We start from the raw sequence: 19,280 nt of genomic DNA on the forward strand, positions 1-19,280 counted from the left end.
CTCCTTTTTCCCCTGCAGTACTCATCCTATACCCTGGAAACAAATGTTTCCCCAGCTGCGGTCCAGGCAAGCAGGCTTTCCCTTCCCCAGTCCCCAGCACCCCCACAGCAAGCTGCAGGACTCGCTTTGTCTCTTTTACACCCAGAAATGGGTACACGGGGCAAAGGGAACCCAACGGCTGGACAGCAGTAGACACAGCTGCAAGTGCATCAGTTCTAGGGGTCTTATTAGACAGGGGTCTGGGTGAGAGTCCCTGCACTCCCACCTCCATACAGGAGTTATATGCCAGTCTGTGCCACATTCCAGCTCTGAAACACAGCACAGACAGCACAAGGCTGCTGTACCCCTCGTGACCCCTGCTCTGCATTAAATGGAGATGGCTGCATCTGACAGGAGCTCTCAGAGAAATAAAAAGGCATGTGGCCGGGAAGAGGAGGATGGGTGCACAGTCCTGGCACCCTGCAAGAAAACGCTTGCAGTGGAAATGACTCATGCTTTCCATCTGAAAGCGCAGAGCAAGAGCCTGCCTCCTCTCCTGTGCTTCCTTCCCTCCACCCCACTCAAGTCCTGTGCAAAAAGCATCTCACTGACCCACACCTCTCTCCTCCTGCATCGATGGCCCTGCGTGGCAGCAAAACCTCACCTGAGCACTACGAACCCAGACTGGGTTCGGGGTATTTTGTTACTTGTATGTCTCCTCCCAATTCTCTAGTGACAAAGCAAGTGTTTGCAGTTATCAGCACTGTCTCCGAGAGTGGTGTAGCATCAATGCAAGACACCAGCTTGGAGAAGGCTTGAAGAAACAGTCCAAAAGTTGATGTCAGTGTAGACATACAAACATTTACCTGTCATTATCAGGCCTGGCAAATAAAACTAATTCAGGCCTTGAAATGTCTTCAAATTGGCTTAGAAATTACAGGAAGTCAGGATAATCAGCGTATGGCTCTTCCCTTCCATTTACTTAAAAGTGGACTCCACACTTCACAGCCTTTAGCAGATCACATTTTGAAACTCAGTTCTGCAGCCATGAAGGCCAGGAAGGCTGTTTTTTCCTAAAAGCTTGAGATTCTTGCAAAATCACTTAAGCAAAGGAAACAGCCGTCAGAAAGAAGCTGCATTGCAATGAAGCAGTGAGAGTTTACTGCCAACCTGTGAGCGGCCCAGGCTGCCAGGCAGTGCTGCCGCTTCAGCCCACATGCACTTCACCTTCACACATCACCTCTGAAAATGGTGCCCTGAATAAGTGCAGAGTCAATAGGAAAAGCACCGTCAGAGGCGAGCGGTAGCTGGGGGCATGGCCCATCTCTGGCATAAGCACACACTTGAGGTGATCCAGCACCGCTCCTGCACAGGGCAGTGAATTAGGGCAAGCATTTGAGATTGCTTTCAGTACCCTTGTCCCCTGTGCCCTGACCTTCCTCAGGATCACCGAATGCTTCTGTGTGAGAGACACCAGTGACAGCTCAGTACAGACTGCCATGGCATCTCCAGTCCCCAGACACACCACCTGAAGCCCCGCACGTCCCTCCCTGCTCAAATCCAGCCCTTCTGCACGAGGAGCAGAGGGAGAGATCAGCATAGCTCTACATCAGCAGAGCTGCACCTGCATCCAGCTGAGCATCTGCCGCAGAGCATGAGAGAGATGAAAACATGGCACAGCTTTGATTTTCTCCTCTGAAAATAATAGCATTAATAGAAATTGGCAAAAGGGTACTGGTTTCTATGGGACAGCTGAATTTCTGCTGGATATGACTTCTCAAAACATTCTGTAAGCACAGGCATGCTAAAAATGGAAAATAGTAATTACAATGACAATAATACATGTTATTTATGTCAGTTCTTAACTGGAGCATCCCAAAGCGCTTTTCAGATGTCACTGGTATTTCATCATTTATTTATGTAGCATCAGTTTTATATTTAGCATCCAGTTCCAGAATAGCCAGCTTCAGAACATCTTAAAGCAATTAATTGCACATAAGCAGAACTCCTCCCTTTCCTGCCTGCTCTTAAAAACTCTTGTTTTTCACTCAAGAAACCACTTGTGCGTGTGCCAAGCCAACTGCGCAGCCACTCCCCGAAGGCGGGCAGGCGAAACGCTCCTTGGCTTCGCTGGGGCACAAACAGAGCCGGGCAACGGTGAAGCGACTTGCCCAAGCCCAGAGAGCAACGCTGCCAGGGAAATACGGAGCAGGAAGTCGCAAGACGGTTTTGGGTTGCCTTAGCAATACAGTGAACACCCCCAGCAGTGAAGTCAAACCCCAGAGATGTCAGTGGTGGTTTAACCAGCCCAGGAAGTTGTTTTGTCGCAGCCCACATCTACGCTCCATCTTCGGGCTGCAGGCGTCGGGCACTGGTGCAGATGGCTGCAGCGGCTGCAAAGTTAAACTCTTTTCTTCCCAGCAAATGCAGGAGGGCCTGTGGACAGGCTCTGCAACGGATGGGCTCTGCAATGCTTCACCCCACCCGCGGTCAAAATGCCGTTGTTGACAGAAGCACCTCAAAGGTTCCCCCAGATGAAGACATCCACGCAAGCTCCAGCTTTATGCAAAGGGACAAGGGAGTGCTTAGGGCTCCCCAGGCACAGAAGAAAAGGCAGAACTGCGAGGGAAACCTGTCTGAGTCCAGTGCAACTTTCCTCGAGCCCCAAACTGCCACGGAAAGCGCGCTGTCTGTTGGCAGCTGGGTTTGCCTCCCTGAAAACCAGCTTTGTGAGCATTCTGCCTGCCCCAGCCAGTACCATCATCTCCCTCCAGGAGATGGAGGCTCCTTTCTCCTCTCCTGACCGTGCCTTTCCTACCTGCATCTACCAAAAACCCGGCCCCTCCACCCCTTTCCTGCTGGCACAACGCTTCCCTGGAGTCCCCCCGCTCCAGCTAAGCCCGTGTCCACAAGGGCCGAGCCGCAGAGCCGCGGGTTTGGCAGGCTGGCAGAGCCCTGGCAGGCACGGAGCCAGTCGCCATCCTGAGCCGTGGCTTGCTCCAGACCTGCTGGGAGATGTGCCCTGCTCCACGCACAGACACTGCAGTGCAGCTCCAACCCACATCCCAGGCTCCTGACCACTACCCAAGTACAGTTATATATATATATATATATATATATATGGCTGTTACAGAAAGCAACGTACGGCGCTTTGACGTGACCAGGTCCTAATACTGCACAGGGGAGATGTCATCTTTCTGGCTGCACCCGTGCAGTGTCCCCACTCTGGGGACAGAGCGGCCGGGCTGCAGCGAGGTTGTCACCCAGCACGGGGCCAGGAGCAGGATGAGGGAGCAGGGAGCGCTCTGGACTGAAACAGGCAGGGTCTTCTTCCAGCCGCAACCGCTCCCCAGGGACAGCCCCGTGGCAGGAGATATTAATAGGGGAGAGAGAAAATTGCATTTCAGCAAGAAAAGAGAGAGGGGTGAGACGGGGGTCAGGAACGAGCAGAGCCGACCCCATTAGAGAAGCAGCAGGAGGCAGGGAAAAGCTGTAAAGATAAGTCAGGGCTGTGCTGAAGGAAAGGGGAGCCAGCAAGGCAGAGCTTTGATTTGTACTTTTTAAGGGAATGAAAGAGATGGAGGGAGCTGGTGGCAGGGAAACATACTCCAGCATTTCTGAGATGACAGCAATGCCCACAAAGGCATATGAAACTACCCTTTTCTTCCTTGGACAGAACAGGAATGAGGAGGCCAATTAACCAGGGAAGCTAAAGCACACGTGTGCCCCAAGCCTGGCTGCTGTTCAGCTACTGTGTGTGACTGTGACTTGCATTCTCAGGCCACAGAAATGTCAAAAGCTTTGTGTAATTTTGCATCATTAGAAATAATAAATCAGGGTGGAAAGGGCTAAGTGAAATGCTATAAGAGCCACCAAGCTGCATATATAAAAGGATGCTACGATATGCACTACAGCAGGTAGTCTAGGTTTAAATGCTCCTGGTCCTGGGAGGGGTCTCCGCAAGTATCTCCAGATAGCGGCAAAGGCTGAAACAAAGCCCGAGAGCCATCCCCTCACCGGATTTTGACTGCACCAAATCCCCAACCGCATTGCTGGCATTAGCTGCAGGCACCACCAACAGCCATCTGTTCCAGCCGTTTCACTGCATCGACGGTGGCAGGTCAGGGCAGATGCTGTCAATGCAGGGACACCTGCATTTTCATGACACTGCCCCTGGCAGAGAACAAACCACTCCCAGCCTTGCCCAGCAAGTGTAAGGGCTGGATGCTTTGGTCTCTTCCTAGAGCTTTCTTATAATGGGCAGGAGGACACATATATTTAAATGGTGCCTTGGGAAGGATAAGATTTAGTGCCCATCAAAAGCTTGTCGTAGCCTCCAAAAACCTCAAGAAATGGATGCATTGACTACAGCTCAGCCTATAGTACCCATTCCTCAGCGCACAGGTGTGCATGGGGGAGGAAAGTATTGCTTCATCTCTTCGGGACTGGGTATTGGTAGGAGACATGCCGGAGATTTGCTAAGTGGCCCCAAATAGCTACACAGTGTACTTGGGGCCTTGCTCCTCTCCATAAAATGGTTCCCTTCACCCACTGCACAACCGGTGTGTGCTCAGGTGGGAACAAACCAGACCATTTCCACGGCACGTGCTGCCCAGGGCCACGCCATGGCACTCAGCCAGTGCTGAGCTAAATTCAGCGCCCTACACAAGCCCCAATTCAGGAAAGCATGTGATTAGTTTTAAGAATGCATTTAAGTGTTTTCTTGAATAAGCCCCTGTGAGCAATAATCTCTCCATAAGCACTTCCACAGAAGTCACCCGAGCAAGCTGTGGTGGCCCACTCCGGAGGCACCCCGCCGCAGTGGGCAAAACCTGCCCTGGCTGAACTGGCAGCAAAACTCCCACCCACTTAAGCAGGGGCAGAATTTCCTCCCTTGTCTCATATACGTCTCTTTTTCTATGTAAATTATGCAAACACAGCATACTGACTACACCCGAGGGGGAACATGCATATATTCTGTGTCTCTCTTGAGTACCAAGATCACTACAAACGCTGCATATAAACAGTCTTCACATTGATCAAAGTGAATTTAGCTTATTAAAAGAGGATTCTATGCAGAAAGCTGATTTCCTCTGCATGAGTATAAATTCAGACACTAATAATATAGTTTAAGCTGAAAAAAAAACGCAGAAAGAACAAAATGCCTTTTTGCCTCCAGTCAAAACCTTCTTAATATCACCGTTAAGGAGCTTTTTATCTCCTTTTTGCATCTGCCTGAAACTGAGCCACCCATACAAGCCCAGCCCAGCCAGGATCAAACAAAACCCATCTTCTCCTGGCACGCTGCCCACCATCTCACGGTGAGGTTTCAGGGAGCACGTCCCACAGCACCACGTAACACAGGAGAGCAGACACTCAGTTTTAATACCTCTCTATGGCAAGAATCGATGCAGTTGTTTGCAGGCAAAGGTTCTCCCACACTGCAGTTGCTGGGAGTTCATGTGCTGGCGTATGTGTGGCCGAGAGCTGTGAGTGTGCCTGGGTGCCACCAAGCTGTGCCTTGGGGTGCCCGGGGATGCACCACTGAGCTGGCTGACGCTCAACGTGGGCAAATCCTTTGCAGCTGCTTCTTCTCAGATAAGATGCTGCGGGTCTGCATCCTTTGTAAATCTGTATGGCGAAGCAGTAAATGTATCTTCAGTTAATCTGTACAGAAATGATCTAGAGAAAATCAGAGTAATTGTGGGACACTTAAAATTGCCACCAGATGACTAGTTTTGGCAGCACTGTGGGAAAATGGATTGTCTGGGTTTTGTCAAGTGCTTGCTCCTCTGATCTCATGTCTCCCACACGTTCTATTTCTCTGTCATGACACAGAGAATGACACCTTTGGAAAACTTGCAACTGGCTTGAGACACAGCTGTCTCCTTGCAGGGGCTCAGCCGCTGCCAAGCACACCACTCCCAGAGAGAGAGGGGAGGCGCGGGGAGGCTCCAGCTCAGCCTTGGCCTCACATCCACACAGGGAAAAAAGTGACCACGTGCAGCAGATTCGGGTCCTGAGGCAGAAGGTAGAGTCCTTGCTATTTTCCTGGCAGTGCCACAAGGCCCAAGATTACAGATCTCACTCACACGCGTGCGCGCTCTTAAACTGCTCTACTCCACAATGCCCCGCAGCGCTTTCAGGGGGAAAGCAAAGATGGGGTGACGGAGAGGTGCAGAGCAGGGGACCGCACACCAGAGCACGCGTGTGCATCCTGCCAGCAAGGCCTGAGCTCCGTCCTGCAACGTTCCTGTGGCTGCCCAGGTCCCGTGTTGGCCAGCGCCGCGGTGCAGGTTTCTCCTGCCTCGCTGCACGACTTTCCCATTAATAATCAGCAACATCCTGAGCGTGGAGAGGATGGGAGGAGGGAGATCGCAGTGAAGGTCTGAGCCAAGATCACCCGTGTCTATCCACTGCCAAAGGTCCCTGGGTGCTCTCCTTGAGGTCTAGCCCAGATGTCTCTCCCAGGTATCACCAGCACTTCGCACTCTGGCTCTGAAGTTGCACTTCTAACACAGTACTTTACTGTTGGAGCCCCAAGGTTTAAGCTGCAGGTGATCTCTTGGTTAAGAATGGTTTAAGTTATCACACTTAGGCTTGGAGTGTTCCTCTCTCTAACCTAATCTGAAAATTCTCCTTCATCTTTTAGCGTGTAATTTATCCCACCTGCCAACTTTTGTGCAATTTGTCTGTTTATTTAAACAGTGACCTTGTTTGTCAGTTATTCTGCCAAAACTCCATCCGTAAGTTATAATCAGTAGTGTACATAAGGGACCATTCAAAGCTGAAATTGATACAATCTGCCCTACAGCTTTGCAAAGAAAAGTGCACAGAGAGAACCAGGGTTCCCACACGCCCCGGCTGCCTGTGGCCCCCTCAGCGCTCCCAACCCCGCTCCGCAGGTCTGTGCGTGCTTTCAAGGGATTCCCGCTGAACTCCTTTTCCTCGCCAAGACCTCCTTTACACAGCCCATCTGTGAACGTGATGCAAGACCAGAAGGACAGCCGGGACGCCGGGAACACCAGCGCTATAAGAGGAAACAAAAGAGCCCCAAGTGAAAGCTGCGCTTCACCCTTCCCCATCCACGGGGCCTGAAGTGCGTCTGAGCTCCCCACCACAGCCTAAGCTTACTTTTACTGCTACAGCTCCAGATTACAGCTCCGCTTATGCCATGACAGGAGCAGCACTGGCTGCATCCTAGCAGCTGGTCCAAAGGGCAATGGGTGGGACATGGGTACCCCAGGACACCTCGGAAAGGGACAACCTCCCTTTGCTGCCGATGTCCAGCCACCACCGTATCCTACGCTTCCCTTTCACAAGCACAAAGGAGCAGAGGCCTGCCAGAAGTCACCGACCAAATTCCCACCAACTTCCCTCCAGCTTTGCAAACCAGAGAGAAGCGTAAATATTCTCCTAGCTCTGGACAAGCGTAAACGGAAAATTAGAAACAGAAATAAGATGACATGAGCTTCACTGCACCTGCAGAACGGCAGTTTTGGAGCTGCATCATACCAGACATCACACTTGCTCAGGCTGGCCGTGCAGGAGCACAGCGCTGCTGGCTGGAGATGTGTCTCCTTTAACGCACAAATTATGGCTCCGTACAAGCTGACCGCTTCCATGACATTAAAAGCTTTCCTCACTGAGATGTTTTCGTTTACTAGTATTTCATTCACTGACTACAAATGGCTTCTTACTCCAGACAGTGTCTTGTCTTGAGGGAGTGCCTTGAATGCCCAAAATGCCGAGCTCAGTCTATGCATTGAAAGAGCCCTACAGAGCCCGCTCCTCCTGCGGATGAAGTTGCATGCTCCGGTACCTGCAGCACTAGCTCTGCTCCCCACCCCTTCATCTCATCCATTCTCACCACCACAGATACCAGTGGTTTCAGCTACGATTGCCCCAAGGCAAGCAGACAGCCAAGGTACCTGACAGGATCATTGAGGGACAGGCAGGGTATCCCCAGGGGCTTGGGGAGTATTAAACTATTCACATGCTTTTATTGACTTAACAACACCTGCTGCATCCAGGCTGCAGGAAGGGGATGGGATCCTGCCAAGCAAGGTCCCCAGCGCGATTCCAGTCTGCTTCAGACTGCCAGAAAGCCCCAGCTCCCCGCACCCTGGGACACACCGCACCGCACCGCACGCTGCCAGCCTGCTCCATCTACTTACCAAGCACCAGCCCCTGCTCCCCACGTACCCATCAACCACCCCCTGCCTCCCAGGGGCACCGGTGAGCTCGGCACTGCCCCAGGGTGAGGCAGAGCTGGGACTGCAGCCTGCTGGCACACACCTGATGCTGGGGCCTTCGGTCTCCCCCACTCTGCCCGTGGCAAGGAGGGGGCAGACGGGTAGGACATGCGCTCACGCCACGCTTTGTAGCTGCCCAGCTCATCGGCGCCGAGGCTGAGCCTCACCTTGGGAGCAGGATCAGAAACTAAGGGTTTTCGGTCTCATCCTCTCGCCACCACTCCCCACCATTGTTCCCCGGGATGCCCCTCTCCACCCTCCCGACAGCCAGCACACCTGCACATAGACATCCCTTCCTTGCAAGGATGATGACCTAGTAGATGGAGAGGAACCGCCTTTTCCTTGGAGCAACCCAGAAAGCATGAACCTCATCCTTTAATCACTGAGGGCGGACGAAATGCCATCTGAGACAGGCCTATAAGCTTATGCCACCTCCTTCCCCGCTCTCTGAATGCTGCAGCGTCTTATGGCTCTTCCTAGAGATGCAGAAGTGCTGGGATTCATCCCTTGCTGCTGAACTGTTGAAAGCGGGAAGCTCTGCCAAGACCTAGGAGTCAGAGACACCTGCCCTCACCCTCCTCCTGAGCTTGGCTGCAAACACACTAAGCAGTACAGCAGCTCAAGGGGATTTGCCTGTCAGAAAGAGAGAGAAGTTGGCAGGGGTGGTGTGAGGAATGAAACCGTAGTCAGGATCAGAAAGAGAGCGGCTGCTGATGGATGCTGGACTCTGCCGGCTCCTTTGGGTTGCTGTCAAGGTTTTTACTTATTTTCATCTGCAGTCCCACCCATCCCATCCCTTTCTGACAGAAGGCACCTGGCACAGGCACCGAGTAACCATTTGCCTGTAGGATACCAAAGCTCTTCAGGTCCTATACAAACAATTTCATTTTTAATGAGAGGTTCCATCAGCTTGTACAAAGCATTTGTCCCTATGTATTGTTGATGAAAGAAAGACAGACAATCACATGGGAGCCCGTAAGGATCCCTGAACAACTGCACATAGGAAGCAATAAGCCATTGCACTAGGAAATCAGACTGGATCATCTCCATGGCTTTTTTCAGCTTTAGAAATCAGTAAATTTACAAGAAAACTCTGTTTTTAGAAGAATTGTTTAAACTCCTCCATTTATTTAACAGCACATGCCATTTAATCTGACAGTAGAGGACCAATGGGAATTATTCACTGAACTTGTCCTGCACACTTTCTCCATATCCCATTGACTAACCTTCCATCAAAGTCAAGGTCAAAGTTGATTACACGCTAGAGTAATTCAATAAGCAACAGCGAAATACATCCAACAGAGCCCAGGGAAGCTTTGAAGTGACCCCAGCATCCACCCAGGGTACAGCAGCTCACGTTTGCACAGCTGTGAGCACAACAAAGACAACCTGCTGCAGCATCCCACACGCAGGGATGAAATGCATCTGATAAAGCGCATGACTTTCGTCCCAGACATTTGAGCGCGATTCCTGGGATACGTCGGACTCGCGGCTTACGCCAATGCCCATGCCTCCCTCTCACCTTGCCAGGCCGTGCCCTGCAGTCCCGCCCTATTTATTCGCCTGTTTTACGTTGCCTGCACCCTATGCGGGGTGAGCTCCGTCACCTGTTTGCTCAGTGCCCTGCACGGACAGATCCTCCTTAACTCCCGCTCCCACCACGCAAGCACTACCTAACCCCGGGCGGCAGAAGTGCCGGTTCCCGGCGATCCTCACACCTCCGAACCGCGCTCGGACGGGCACGGTGGCGGCGGGTGGCGAGCGGGGTGGAGGGCGGGACGGCGCGACACGACACACGCCGAGGGGAACCCAACGAGGCGATTCTGCCCTTCCCCATCCCCTGCCTTGCTCAGCCGCGCCCTGCCCATCCCTCGCCCAGCGCTTCCCAGCCCCTGCCCGGCCGTGCCCCGCGCATCCCCCGCTCTGCCCGGCCCGGCCCTAGCTCTGCCCCTTCTCCAGCCCCTTCCTCCTCCTCTTCCCCCGCTCCGCGCAACCCCTGCCCGACTCTGCCCCCTCCCCGGCCGCTGCCGGGCGCCTCCCCGCTGCCCGCCCAGCGCCCCGCCGCCGCTCACCGCGGGCCGGCCGCGGCCCCCCGCCGGGAGCTGCCCAAGGTACCGCCGGGCCGGGCCGGGCCGGGCTCCCGCCCGCGGCTTCCCCCGAGCCGCGCCGCGCTCACCAGGACGAAGGAGCTGCGCACCGCCTCCGAGACGCTCTGCCGCAGCTCGGCGGCCGTGCCCGGCTTGCTGAGCCGCTTCGTGAACTTCCTCACTTCCGACATGGCGACATGGTCCGCGCCGAGCGCTGCGGGGCCGCGCCGAACCGCGGGCTGCCGCCTCCCTGCCGGCGGGCGGGCGCGGCGGGGCCGGGCCGGGGGCGGGGACGGGGAGGGCCCCTGCTCGGCCCGCCCCGGCCCCCGGCCCGGCCCCGCTTTGTCCCCGCTGCAGGTGCCGCCCCGGGGCCGGCTGCCCCCCCCCGCATATCTCCGCACACCCATCCCGCTCCGGCAGACAAAGCCCGGGCTGGGGCTCTGCGGGAGGCAGCCAGCGGCCCCCCGGGCTGGTGCGGTGCCAGAGCCTGGCGCTGCCAGACCGCGCCCGCCGCCGGGGAGGTGCTCCCCGGCCCCACCGCAGCCGCAGGGGATGCTCGCCTCGGCGGGGCTCCAGGGAAGCGGCAGCAGTTTGGTCGCCCGCTGGTGCTGGGGCTCACGCAAAGGCAGCCAGGCTCTAGCCGAAGTTACCGGACGTTTGTCACAACACCAGCCCGAGGCGGCTCGGTTCATACGGGGCAGCAGGCCGTTTGGAGCGGCGGTCTCCATGCAGCTCTGCCCAAGGTGCGCCCCTGCTATACTAGCCGTGCTCCTGTAAGGCCAAGCTGGATCCAGGACAAGATCTTATTACTGAGCATCTCCAGGCTGCAGGGTTTGCTATAGGAAAGCGCTTTGATTATGGAGGCCATGATCCCACATGCCTGCCCGGCTGCAAAGGCAAGAAGGAAGGCAGCGGAAGGAAGGTTCCTCAGGACTGAAGTTAATTCCTAGTCCTTGTTACTTTGTCATTGTGCACTGTTTTTAAGGATGGTGATTTTGAAATTATAATAGATGTAGAGCGAGCCATCGATCCTTCATGTTTTGTACATTAAAGCCTTACTTTTAAATATTTTTACTTACTTCATTGTGTGCTGTGTCTTTGCAGCAAGGTACCAAATTGGACAGAGTTGCCATGTAGTCATACTCTTAAGGAACTTCCACATATTGTGCCATACGGCTGGTTAAATACTATCTACAAAGACCTCATTGGAATTATAGGCATGCTGTAAGTCACACAACATATAGAGAAATTGTTTCGATTATGAGAGCCAGTCTGTAGGGGGTAATGAATACAGCTATTATGATCCAAACTGTTCAAAATGTTATTTGTGACTTCCAAAGCATGCAAGTCAGTTATTGTTCTGCTTTTTAGCAGTTCACTGAAGGGGCAGCAGACACCATTTCATATTAAACACTGTTCTGATTTTTTACACCAGAGGCAAAACAAATCTAAAAGTTTACTGTTAATTATCAAATATCTACTAGATGAGGGACAGAAGAAAATGAGAGTTTGAGCCAGAGAATTAGCATTTTCACAAAGCTTTTCCAAATCTGTCTAAATTAAGCAGCAAAAAAATGTTGTGACGCATGATTCCAGCTGCAGCGCACTGAGGTTCACTTCCTTACCCCCACACCCATGCACATTCTTGCAGGGATTTTACCAACGACTTTAGATCATTACACCATACAGCTCCAGTGACTGCACTGTGATGAACTGGGCTATGGCTATACTGGTAAGTAAAATTATTAAGTCTCATTTGCCTGGCTGCGAGAAGACAGGTAACACAACGATGCGTGTCACAGAATGGGGTAGCCCTATTCGTCCTGCCTGCTTGGGAGAGCCCCTGGCCCCTGCGGTTCCTCAGAGAAGGCTGGGCACTGCAGGAGAGCACAAGCCAGCACAACACAAATGATCAGAGGCCAACACTTATGGCAGTGCCATTTCTGCCTTCGGTCTGCTACATTAGGAACATCTCCAAGAACCAGAGTGTTTGCCAAGGGGTTGAGAATAGCGCTGTGACGGGTCACTTGACAAGAAATAAAATCATCCCTAGAGCACCCACTCCTTGTTTATCCAGTCAGAAGCAAAAAGTTCCTACTAAGGTTATGAGCTTGGTTTGGTGCCAGCGAGGGGCTGCATGTGATCAGCTGCCCATCAGCATCCCACTCAACTGAGCTAAGCAGGCATGGAAGACCAGTGAACAGTGAGGCTGTTTTTTCGAGCTAAGCATGAAAACAAAAGGAAAATAGAAGCAACGGGAAGGACACATCACATGAAAACAACATGCAGAAAACTGTGACTCCCTCTCAGGAAGACCAAACATCAGAATAAGAGTCTCAGGCACAAGGAGTACTAAGGCAAGACAACAGCAGCCACCGCACCACTGTGACAAGACAAACCCAAGGTTGCAAGGATTGTGGTTTCATCTCCTTCTTCACAGGGAAGTAAGGCCAGTAATGGTTTATCAGCATAAGAAAGCCACCCAAGAACATGCAGGGGCATTCTGGAGGTGCTGAGGAATTGCACTGCCTCAGATAACCAAACTGCTTTCTTGAATTCAGCCTGCCATAGGGAACTCACAGACTCAACTGTACTAACATTTTCACCTCTTCGTTGAGACTAGAGCCTTGAGGTCCCCAATGTCATTTTCATCCCAGGCCTTTCCAAAACATAAGCATCATTGAAATCGCTTCCATTTTCTTCCCATGTACACAACTGCAGCTTCTCTTTTGCCTTTAGCAGATTCAACCAAGAGCCCTGAGCACCAGGCTCTCCAGCTGATGGGCTACAGCTGATGGATTGACTGCCCTTTTCCCAGGCACATGCATTTATTGGAAGCCCAGGAACAGCAGTGAACACCAGATTCTCTGAGGAAAGAAAGAGTCTTTGCTGTAGGCTGAGACTGTCTTTAGGACAGGCAGCTCTTCCCACTTCCTTTGTCTGTCACCCTCTACTCACCAAGTTCAGACAGGGAATTCCTCTTTCTGAGGAAAGAATCAAATTCAACAGAAATGTGCTCTGCTACTGGCCAGGCTTTATGACCCACCCAACCCAAAAGGAAACTTCAATAAAACATAAGAAAAAGGAGAAAAGGGACAAAAATGAGAAAAGGGAGAGGAAAACGATCTGCTGAAACAACATGGAGTTCACAGGCAAGAGGGAACTCCTGGCTGATCCAAAACTCCCAGCCTGTAACAGCTTTTGACTATCAACTTTTAAAAACTGAACCATCCTTACAGCAAGCATGGAATTAATGACGTGACACTAGAAAAACAGTGGAAATTTCAGTGTTTTGCATTATGTGTGTTGATGGTGAAAACCCACAATATCAGGGTGTGGGCAAAGAGCTGTGCAGGTTACTTCAGCCAGCAGCCAAGGAGGAGATTTGAAACGAAGGGAAGGATGATGCCATACTACACACAATCCTTTCACCCCAGAAATCTTAGTGTTCCCAGAGAAAACAGCAACCCAAGATAACTGCAAAAGGAGACATATGCATCTTTACACAACTTTCTAAAAAGTTAAATTCTTAACCACATCCATTCCAGCCTTCAGACCACCTGGGGTTTGCTTCCCAAGCCATTGGGGCATCCACACCTGCCTGGCTGATCAGAGGGTGAGCAGCAGCACCAGCGTGCAGTGACAGGTGAGGAAACACACTGGAAGGTATTGTGTGCCACCTCCTCCCCAGGCCTAGTGGACAGCACACGCTACAAGAAAACAAAATTTGCAGAAGACATTGTATTAGACTGATAGTGGAATCCTTCCCACTTACCAGTAACACCATAGCACAGAGGACACATTAAGGAAGAATCAAATTTTTTTTGGCTAACATCTATCAGTCCGCAGCTCACACTGATATAAGATCTGGAACCATATATAGGGGACTCCTGGACCAGCTCTGAAAACATCCCAAACAAGTTGAAGGGTTAGTGGCAGGCTTAGGATTTCATTTCTCACAAGCCATCAAAAAAAAAAGGCACTAAATACAATTAGACAATAATCCTGTTTTGCACTGCCTTCAGTGGTTATCTGTGGGCCTTTTTATCACCTGCAAATGGGCCTATCCCAGAAAAACACTTAACTATGTGATTAACCTTAAGCAGGAGATTCCTCCTTCACTCCATTGGATAGGGGCCTGCGTTCCTGCAGCAAACCTGCAGGACTCAGTAACCCAGATCCAGACATGCCTTTTTGCTGGGGAGAAGATTATAAATGCTATTACCTCTTCAGTTTCCCAGCTTGAAAATTCCTTTGAGATATAGCTGTGATGTTTTCATGTATTTTAAATACTTCAAGATAAAAAAAAAAAAGTGGCCTGATAATCACATCTGCACATTCACCACTCTTGATAAGAAAGCCAAGACACAGACTGCTCCAGTTCCACAAGTGAAGAACTTCTTAAGTAATGCCTTTTGTGTAGCTCATGACCCCTGTCAAAGCAAGGGAAAAACTATGTATTTGGGTAACCTGATCAGACATTGCTCCTTAGTTATACATGCAGCCAGCCAGCACTTCTGGTGAGCCCAGAAGTCCAGTTGTAGCACCAGGACAGTTATAAACACCACGCAAGGCTGGATATGGCAAGAGCAGCATTTGGACTCACAGCTACTGCTGTTACTCCCTATGCGCCATCTGTCCTGCCTACTGACTTGTGTCACTTACCACTAGAGCTGCCAATGGGGCTGTAAATAAGCAGCTACTTATTGTTGGCTTCTCTACACCTGTGAAGGGAGCATGCTCCAGCTGTGCAGCAGTAAACTGAGGCTTAATTCAGGGCTACAACGTCCTTGCCCTTAAAGGGCTGCCCTCTGCTGACTTACCCAGGATTACATGGGCACAGCTCCTCAAAGATGGGAGGAATGCCAAGTCCAAGCACCGCCTTTCCCAGAAGGGCACCATCCGGGTGAGCACTCAACTCAACAGGATCAAACACTACTGCACATCATGCCAGGGCTGCTGTGCTCCTTCCGTTCACCTGCCTCAGCTCCTGGAGATGCGAGCTGCAGCAGCCACAGTGTCCATGGCTGCTGGTGCATCCTGGGAGCTCCCGCCAGCACTCACCTTCCTGGAAAAGCATACAAGGGTCTGCAGGGACCACGGGTAAACTCCTCCATGCAATAAGGGTCAGTGAAGTAGCACTAAGAGGTACCACCAGTAATGGTGAATTCCTTTGACATACCACACTGTCCTTAGCATAGCTGTAAGACTTAAAGAGACGATATTGGCCCAGTGGCCACTAGATTTTTGTATTTTGTTGAAGTACAACAAATAAAAGTTCTCCCAAGGTTTAGTTCCTGGAAAATAAGATACCTTGTCATAAAATCTGATTGAAGAAAATGAAACTGAGAGACATGTTGCTTCCCAAACACCTGGTGTTAACTATTTTCAGATACAGAACTACAAATTAGATGGACAGCTACTACAGCATGTCTCTAAATTTCCCCTTAATTTTTTTTTTTTTAAGAGGCTTTTTTTTTTTCTTCTGCCACAGAGAACTGGACAGGGATAAAACCTTCCCTAATCACTTCAAGTATTCTGTACACCCAGACAGTGGAAGGGAGAGGAGCCAAGACACGGTTGTTGGCAAGGGCCAGCAGGACCCTACTGGGCTCACTGTCCAAGTGGAGAGTACCAACAGCTACTGCAGAGCTGCTGCCTGCACCAACACTTCATGAACATGGTCATACACAGCAGCAACAGCACTGCCTCAGCTGGCTCACTGCCTCTGAGACATCCATCCCTAACCCTAGTGAGCAAAGCATTGCAAAAACACACTTTCCCTGTTGCAAGAACAACTTCTGGTAAATTGAGCCCACCAGAGAACACTTCAAGGAGCAGAGGCTTGGGTCTGTTCTAGTGTTTGACCACCCTGACAGGAAAAAAAAAAGCCAACCCACTTTTTCTCACATTTAAATGGAATTTCCTATATTTCATTTGTGCTCATTGCCTCTTGTCCTTCCACTGGATACCACCAAGAAGAGTGTGCATCAGTTGTCTTTACCCTGTCAGGAATTTACACACATGGGTAAGATACCCCCTTAGCTGCCTCTTCTCCAGGCTGAACAGCCCCAGCTCTCTCAGGCTCTCCCCACGTGTCAGATGCTCCCAGCTCTTCATCATCTGCGCAGCCGTTTGCTGGACTCTCTCCAGTACATCCATGTCTCTCTCATACTGGGGAAGCCAGCACTGCACACTGATGAGGCCACAGAGGTGTGGCCTCATCCTCATCGGTACTGAGGAAAGGAGAAAGATCATCTCCCTTGAACTGCTGGCAAGGCTCTTCATGCTGGCCCTCTTTTCTGCATTACAGATTACAACTAAGCAGATGGGAGTGATGGTATGAAAGTACAGCATTTGGTTTAAGAAGTAGAGCTGTATGGTAATGAAGCAGAATCCAGCTTATGAGTACTCCCCTATTTATCTTCCTCTGCTTGAAGTCTTTAAAGATCATTTACAGTAACTGCCGCACAAGGGGATTATTAAGATCTCACACAACTCCCATGAGCATCTAGCTCGGACAAAGACGACAGCAATTAAGAGGATGATATACACAGCTGCTGGACATCCCACTTGAGGTCAAAATGCCATTGCTGCCTGGTCTCAGCCCAGTATTTTACAGGACAAGTCTGTGTGAAAAGGCAGAAGAAAAAAGCGGTAAAATCTCCATGATGCTTTTTTCCTTGTACAGCTATACTAGGCCAACCGGAAAACCGTATGAAGGGGTCACCATTGTTCAAATAAATCTATTTCGCAGTAAGCTCTACAACACGAAGCACTGCACTTAAATCAGCCAATATAAGAATCTCTCACCATTTCAAAATTTCTGAACTGCGCTACTGTTCTTGAATATCTGTTTCCAGACAGCAAAAGCAAGGAGCTACAAGGGCAGCTGTGTGGATCTCCTGCTCCTTGGGCAACCAGGAGTTGAGGTTGTGCCCACAGCAGGCTGAGGAGTGGTCTGGGCCTTTCCAATTCTGTTTTCTGAATGCCTTGTGTAAACGTGTGTGTATGACACTAGACCCATTACAGAGCTCTTGCTGCCAGAACAATGCTTTGTCTTCACCTCGAAGACAAGAAAGCAGGAACAGGGCTGAAGTCCTGTTCTGAAGGGGATGCTTTCATAGGCAAATGTTTGGCCAAGCCCAGAAGCAAGACTGACCTACTTGACCTAGCAGGCATGAAGAACTAGCTGATTTAGGGACCTGGCTCTATCACAGTATTCAGAAGTGTGCTGATCACAGATGAGAGAACTGTAGGCAGAACAGGCTGCAGTGTGGTCTGGTCTAAAAGAAGGTCTAATTGATATTTATTCTGGAACTCCATGTCACTCGAGCTACTTTTCCACATGGAGGAATGAACTCTTGGCCAGCACCCCCACTACCTTCCCAAGCTTTGCACATCTTTCCTCAAAGGTAGAACAGTGACGGCTGCTTGGGGTTTTCCTACAGAAGGACAGTGAATTCTTGCAGACAGCCATCTCTCCTTCCAGAGACAAAAACTTCCCTAGCTTCAGTGGCATCAGCAGAACTGACACTGTCCTGAAGTAAAGCAGAGCACTTTTGCAGGTATGACAGCAGCTCCCACCCATGTCTCACAAGATGGTTGTTCTCATGTGAGGAAGTCTGATAAGGTTAAGCCTACCCGTTGATGTGGTTTTCTTCTTTTTTGCCCCATGACCTTTCATGCTTCACAGATGACAACATGCTTATTTCAGTTCTTCAGGATTTGGTAGGCAGATATTATTCTCAAAGCACCCAAGTGTCTAGGAGGACAAGCCCCACTGAACTGGATAATGTAACTACAGGATTTTCACACTTGTGAAAACACAGATTCATGGATTAGATTCTTAATCAATGAAATCAAAGGTTAGCTTAGAGGAGAGAGAGAGAGCCTGCTGTTGCCTGACATTAAATTCACATTACAGAGGGCTTGTCAAATGCTACCTGGATTCTGAAAGCCTTGTAAGAATTTCCTGTGTTGGCACTGGAGCCAAAGGTTAATGGTCTTTTGCCATAAAAACAGCTGGGTTCAAAACAGAATGATGGAATAGAACGCCAGCCTGTTGTCTGGGTCTGTTTTGTTCAGTGCTTTGAATTAGCCCAGCATCTTGTGTGGCTGCCCTCTTCAGACTGTATCCTATGCCACAGAAATTTTTTTACGCTTACAGGCAACACCAAGGTGCACCAAAAATAAAAAATGTTTTTTATGAAAAAGCTTTTCTGGTTTAAGAATAGCATTTGGATATCAGGAGAGGTCCAAATGAGCAGAAGTGCCCAGACAGCAGACAGAAGCAATGGCTGGACAGAACTGAGCAAAGATTCCATTTTGATAACAACTTCATCCCCACGATCAATTTTCCTCAGCTTAAGCAGAGTACCCATTTTTGAAGTATTAGCTGTCAAGGTTACTGGCTGTTCCACAATAAATCTATTCAGGCCATGATCATTGCTCCTCAGGCAACCACTAACTTCCAGTCCAGTGCCTGATTAGTTTTGTCTGTCAAAATGAGATCCAAAAGCATGTCCTCCTATCAGCTGCCCTATCTTTAGAATTAAGAAAAAAGCCCACCTAATCTTACTGATTTTTAGAATGCTCAGCAACATTTGACAGGAAGTGTTCCTTACAGGTTTTCTTTCTTCAAGTACAAGAGGTCTTTGAGGTCTGTTTCTGCTCTGAATTAGCCTATTTCTCATTTGAAATCACATTTTTTCCAAGCTTGACTACTTTAAACACAAATACCCAGCAGTTTACTATGAGAAAAAAGAAAAACAAATTTAAATTTAAGTAAATGCACACATTCACTCATCAATTATTACTTGTTTCTGTTACAGAAGAAATTAAAAGTAGAGCGCCAAATAATAACTGGGAATATACTAACATGTTTTGTGGCAAGTAAGAAGAATCTTACCTACACCTGTGACAGATGACAGAACTAGAGAAATATTATGCATTTTTG

General features: G+C 50.2%; 1 protein-coding gene across 7 annotated transcripts in view; it reads right to left on the bottom strand.

Annotated features, from left to right (window-relative positions):
- Positions 1-10,589, bottom strand: part of DOCK11 (dedicator of cytokinesis 11) — an 87,850-nt gene extending 77,261 nt beyond the window's left edge. For all 7 annotated transcript variants that reach the window (XR_005931041.1, XM_041119024.1, XM_041119022.1 and 4 more), the window contains exon 1: positions 10,411-10,589. Coding sequence is in view for 6 of the 7 variants with exons in the window: in XM_041119024.1 (XP_040974958.1) it covers positions 10,411-10,512 (102 nt within the window). In the remaining variant the exon portion in view is untranslated. The remainder of the gene's footprint in view (positions 1-10,410) is intronic.
- Positions 10,590-19,280: the final 8,691 nt, after the last annotated feature.

The sequence above is a fragment of the Aquila chrysaetos genome, chromosome 21, assembly GCF_900496995.4.
Source record: "Aquila chrysaetos chrysaetos chromosome 21, bAquChr1.4, whole genome shotgun sequence".
Taxonomy (NCBI): Eukaryota; Metazoa; Chordata; class Aves; order Accipitriformes; family Accipitridae; genus Aquila; species Aquila chrysaetos.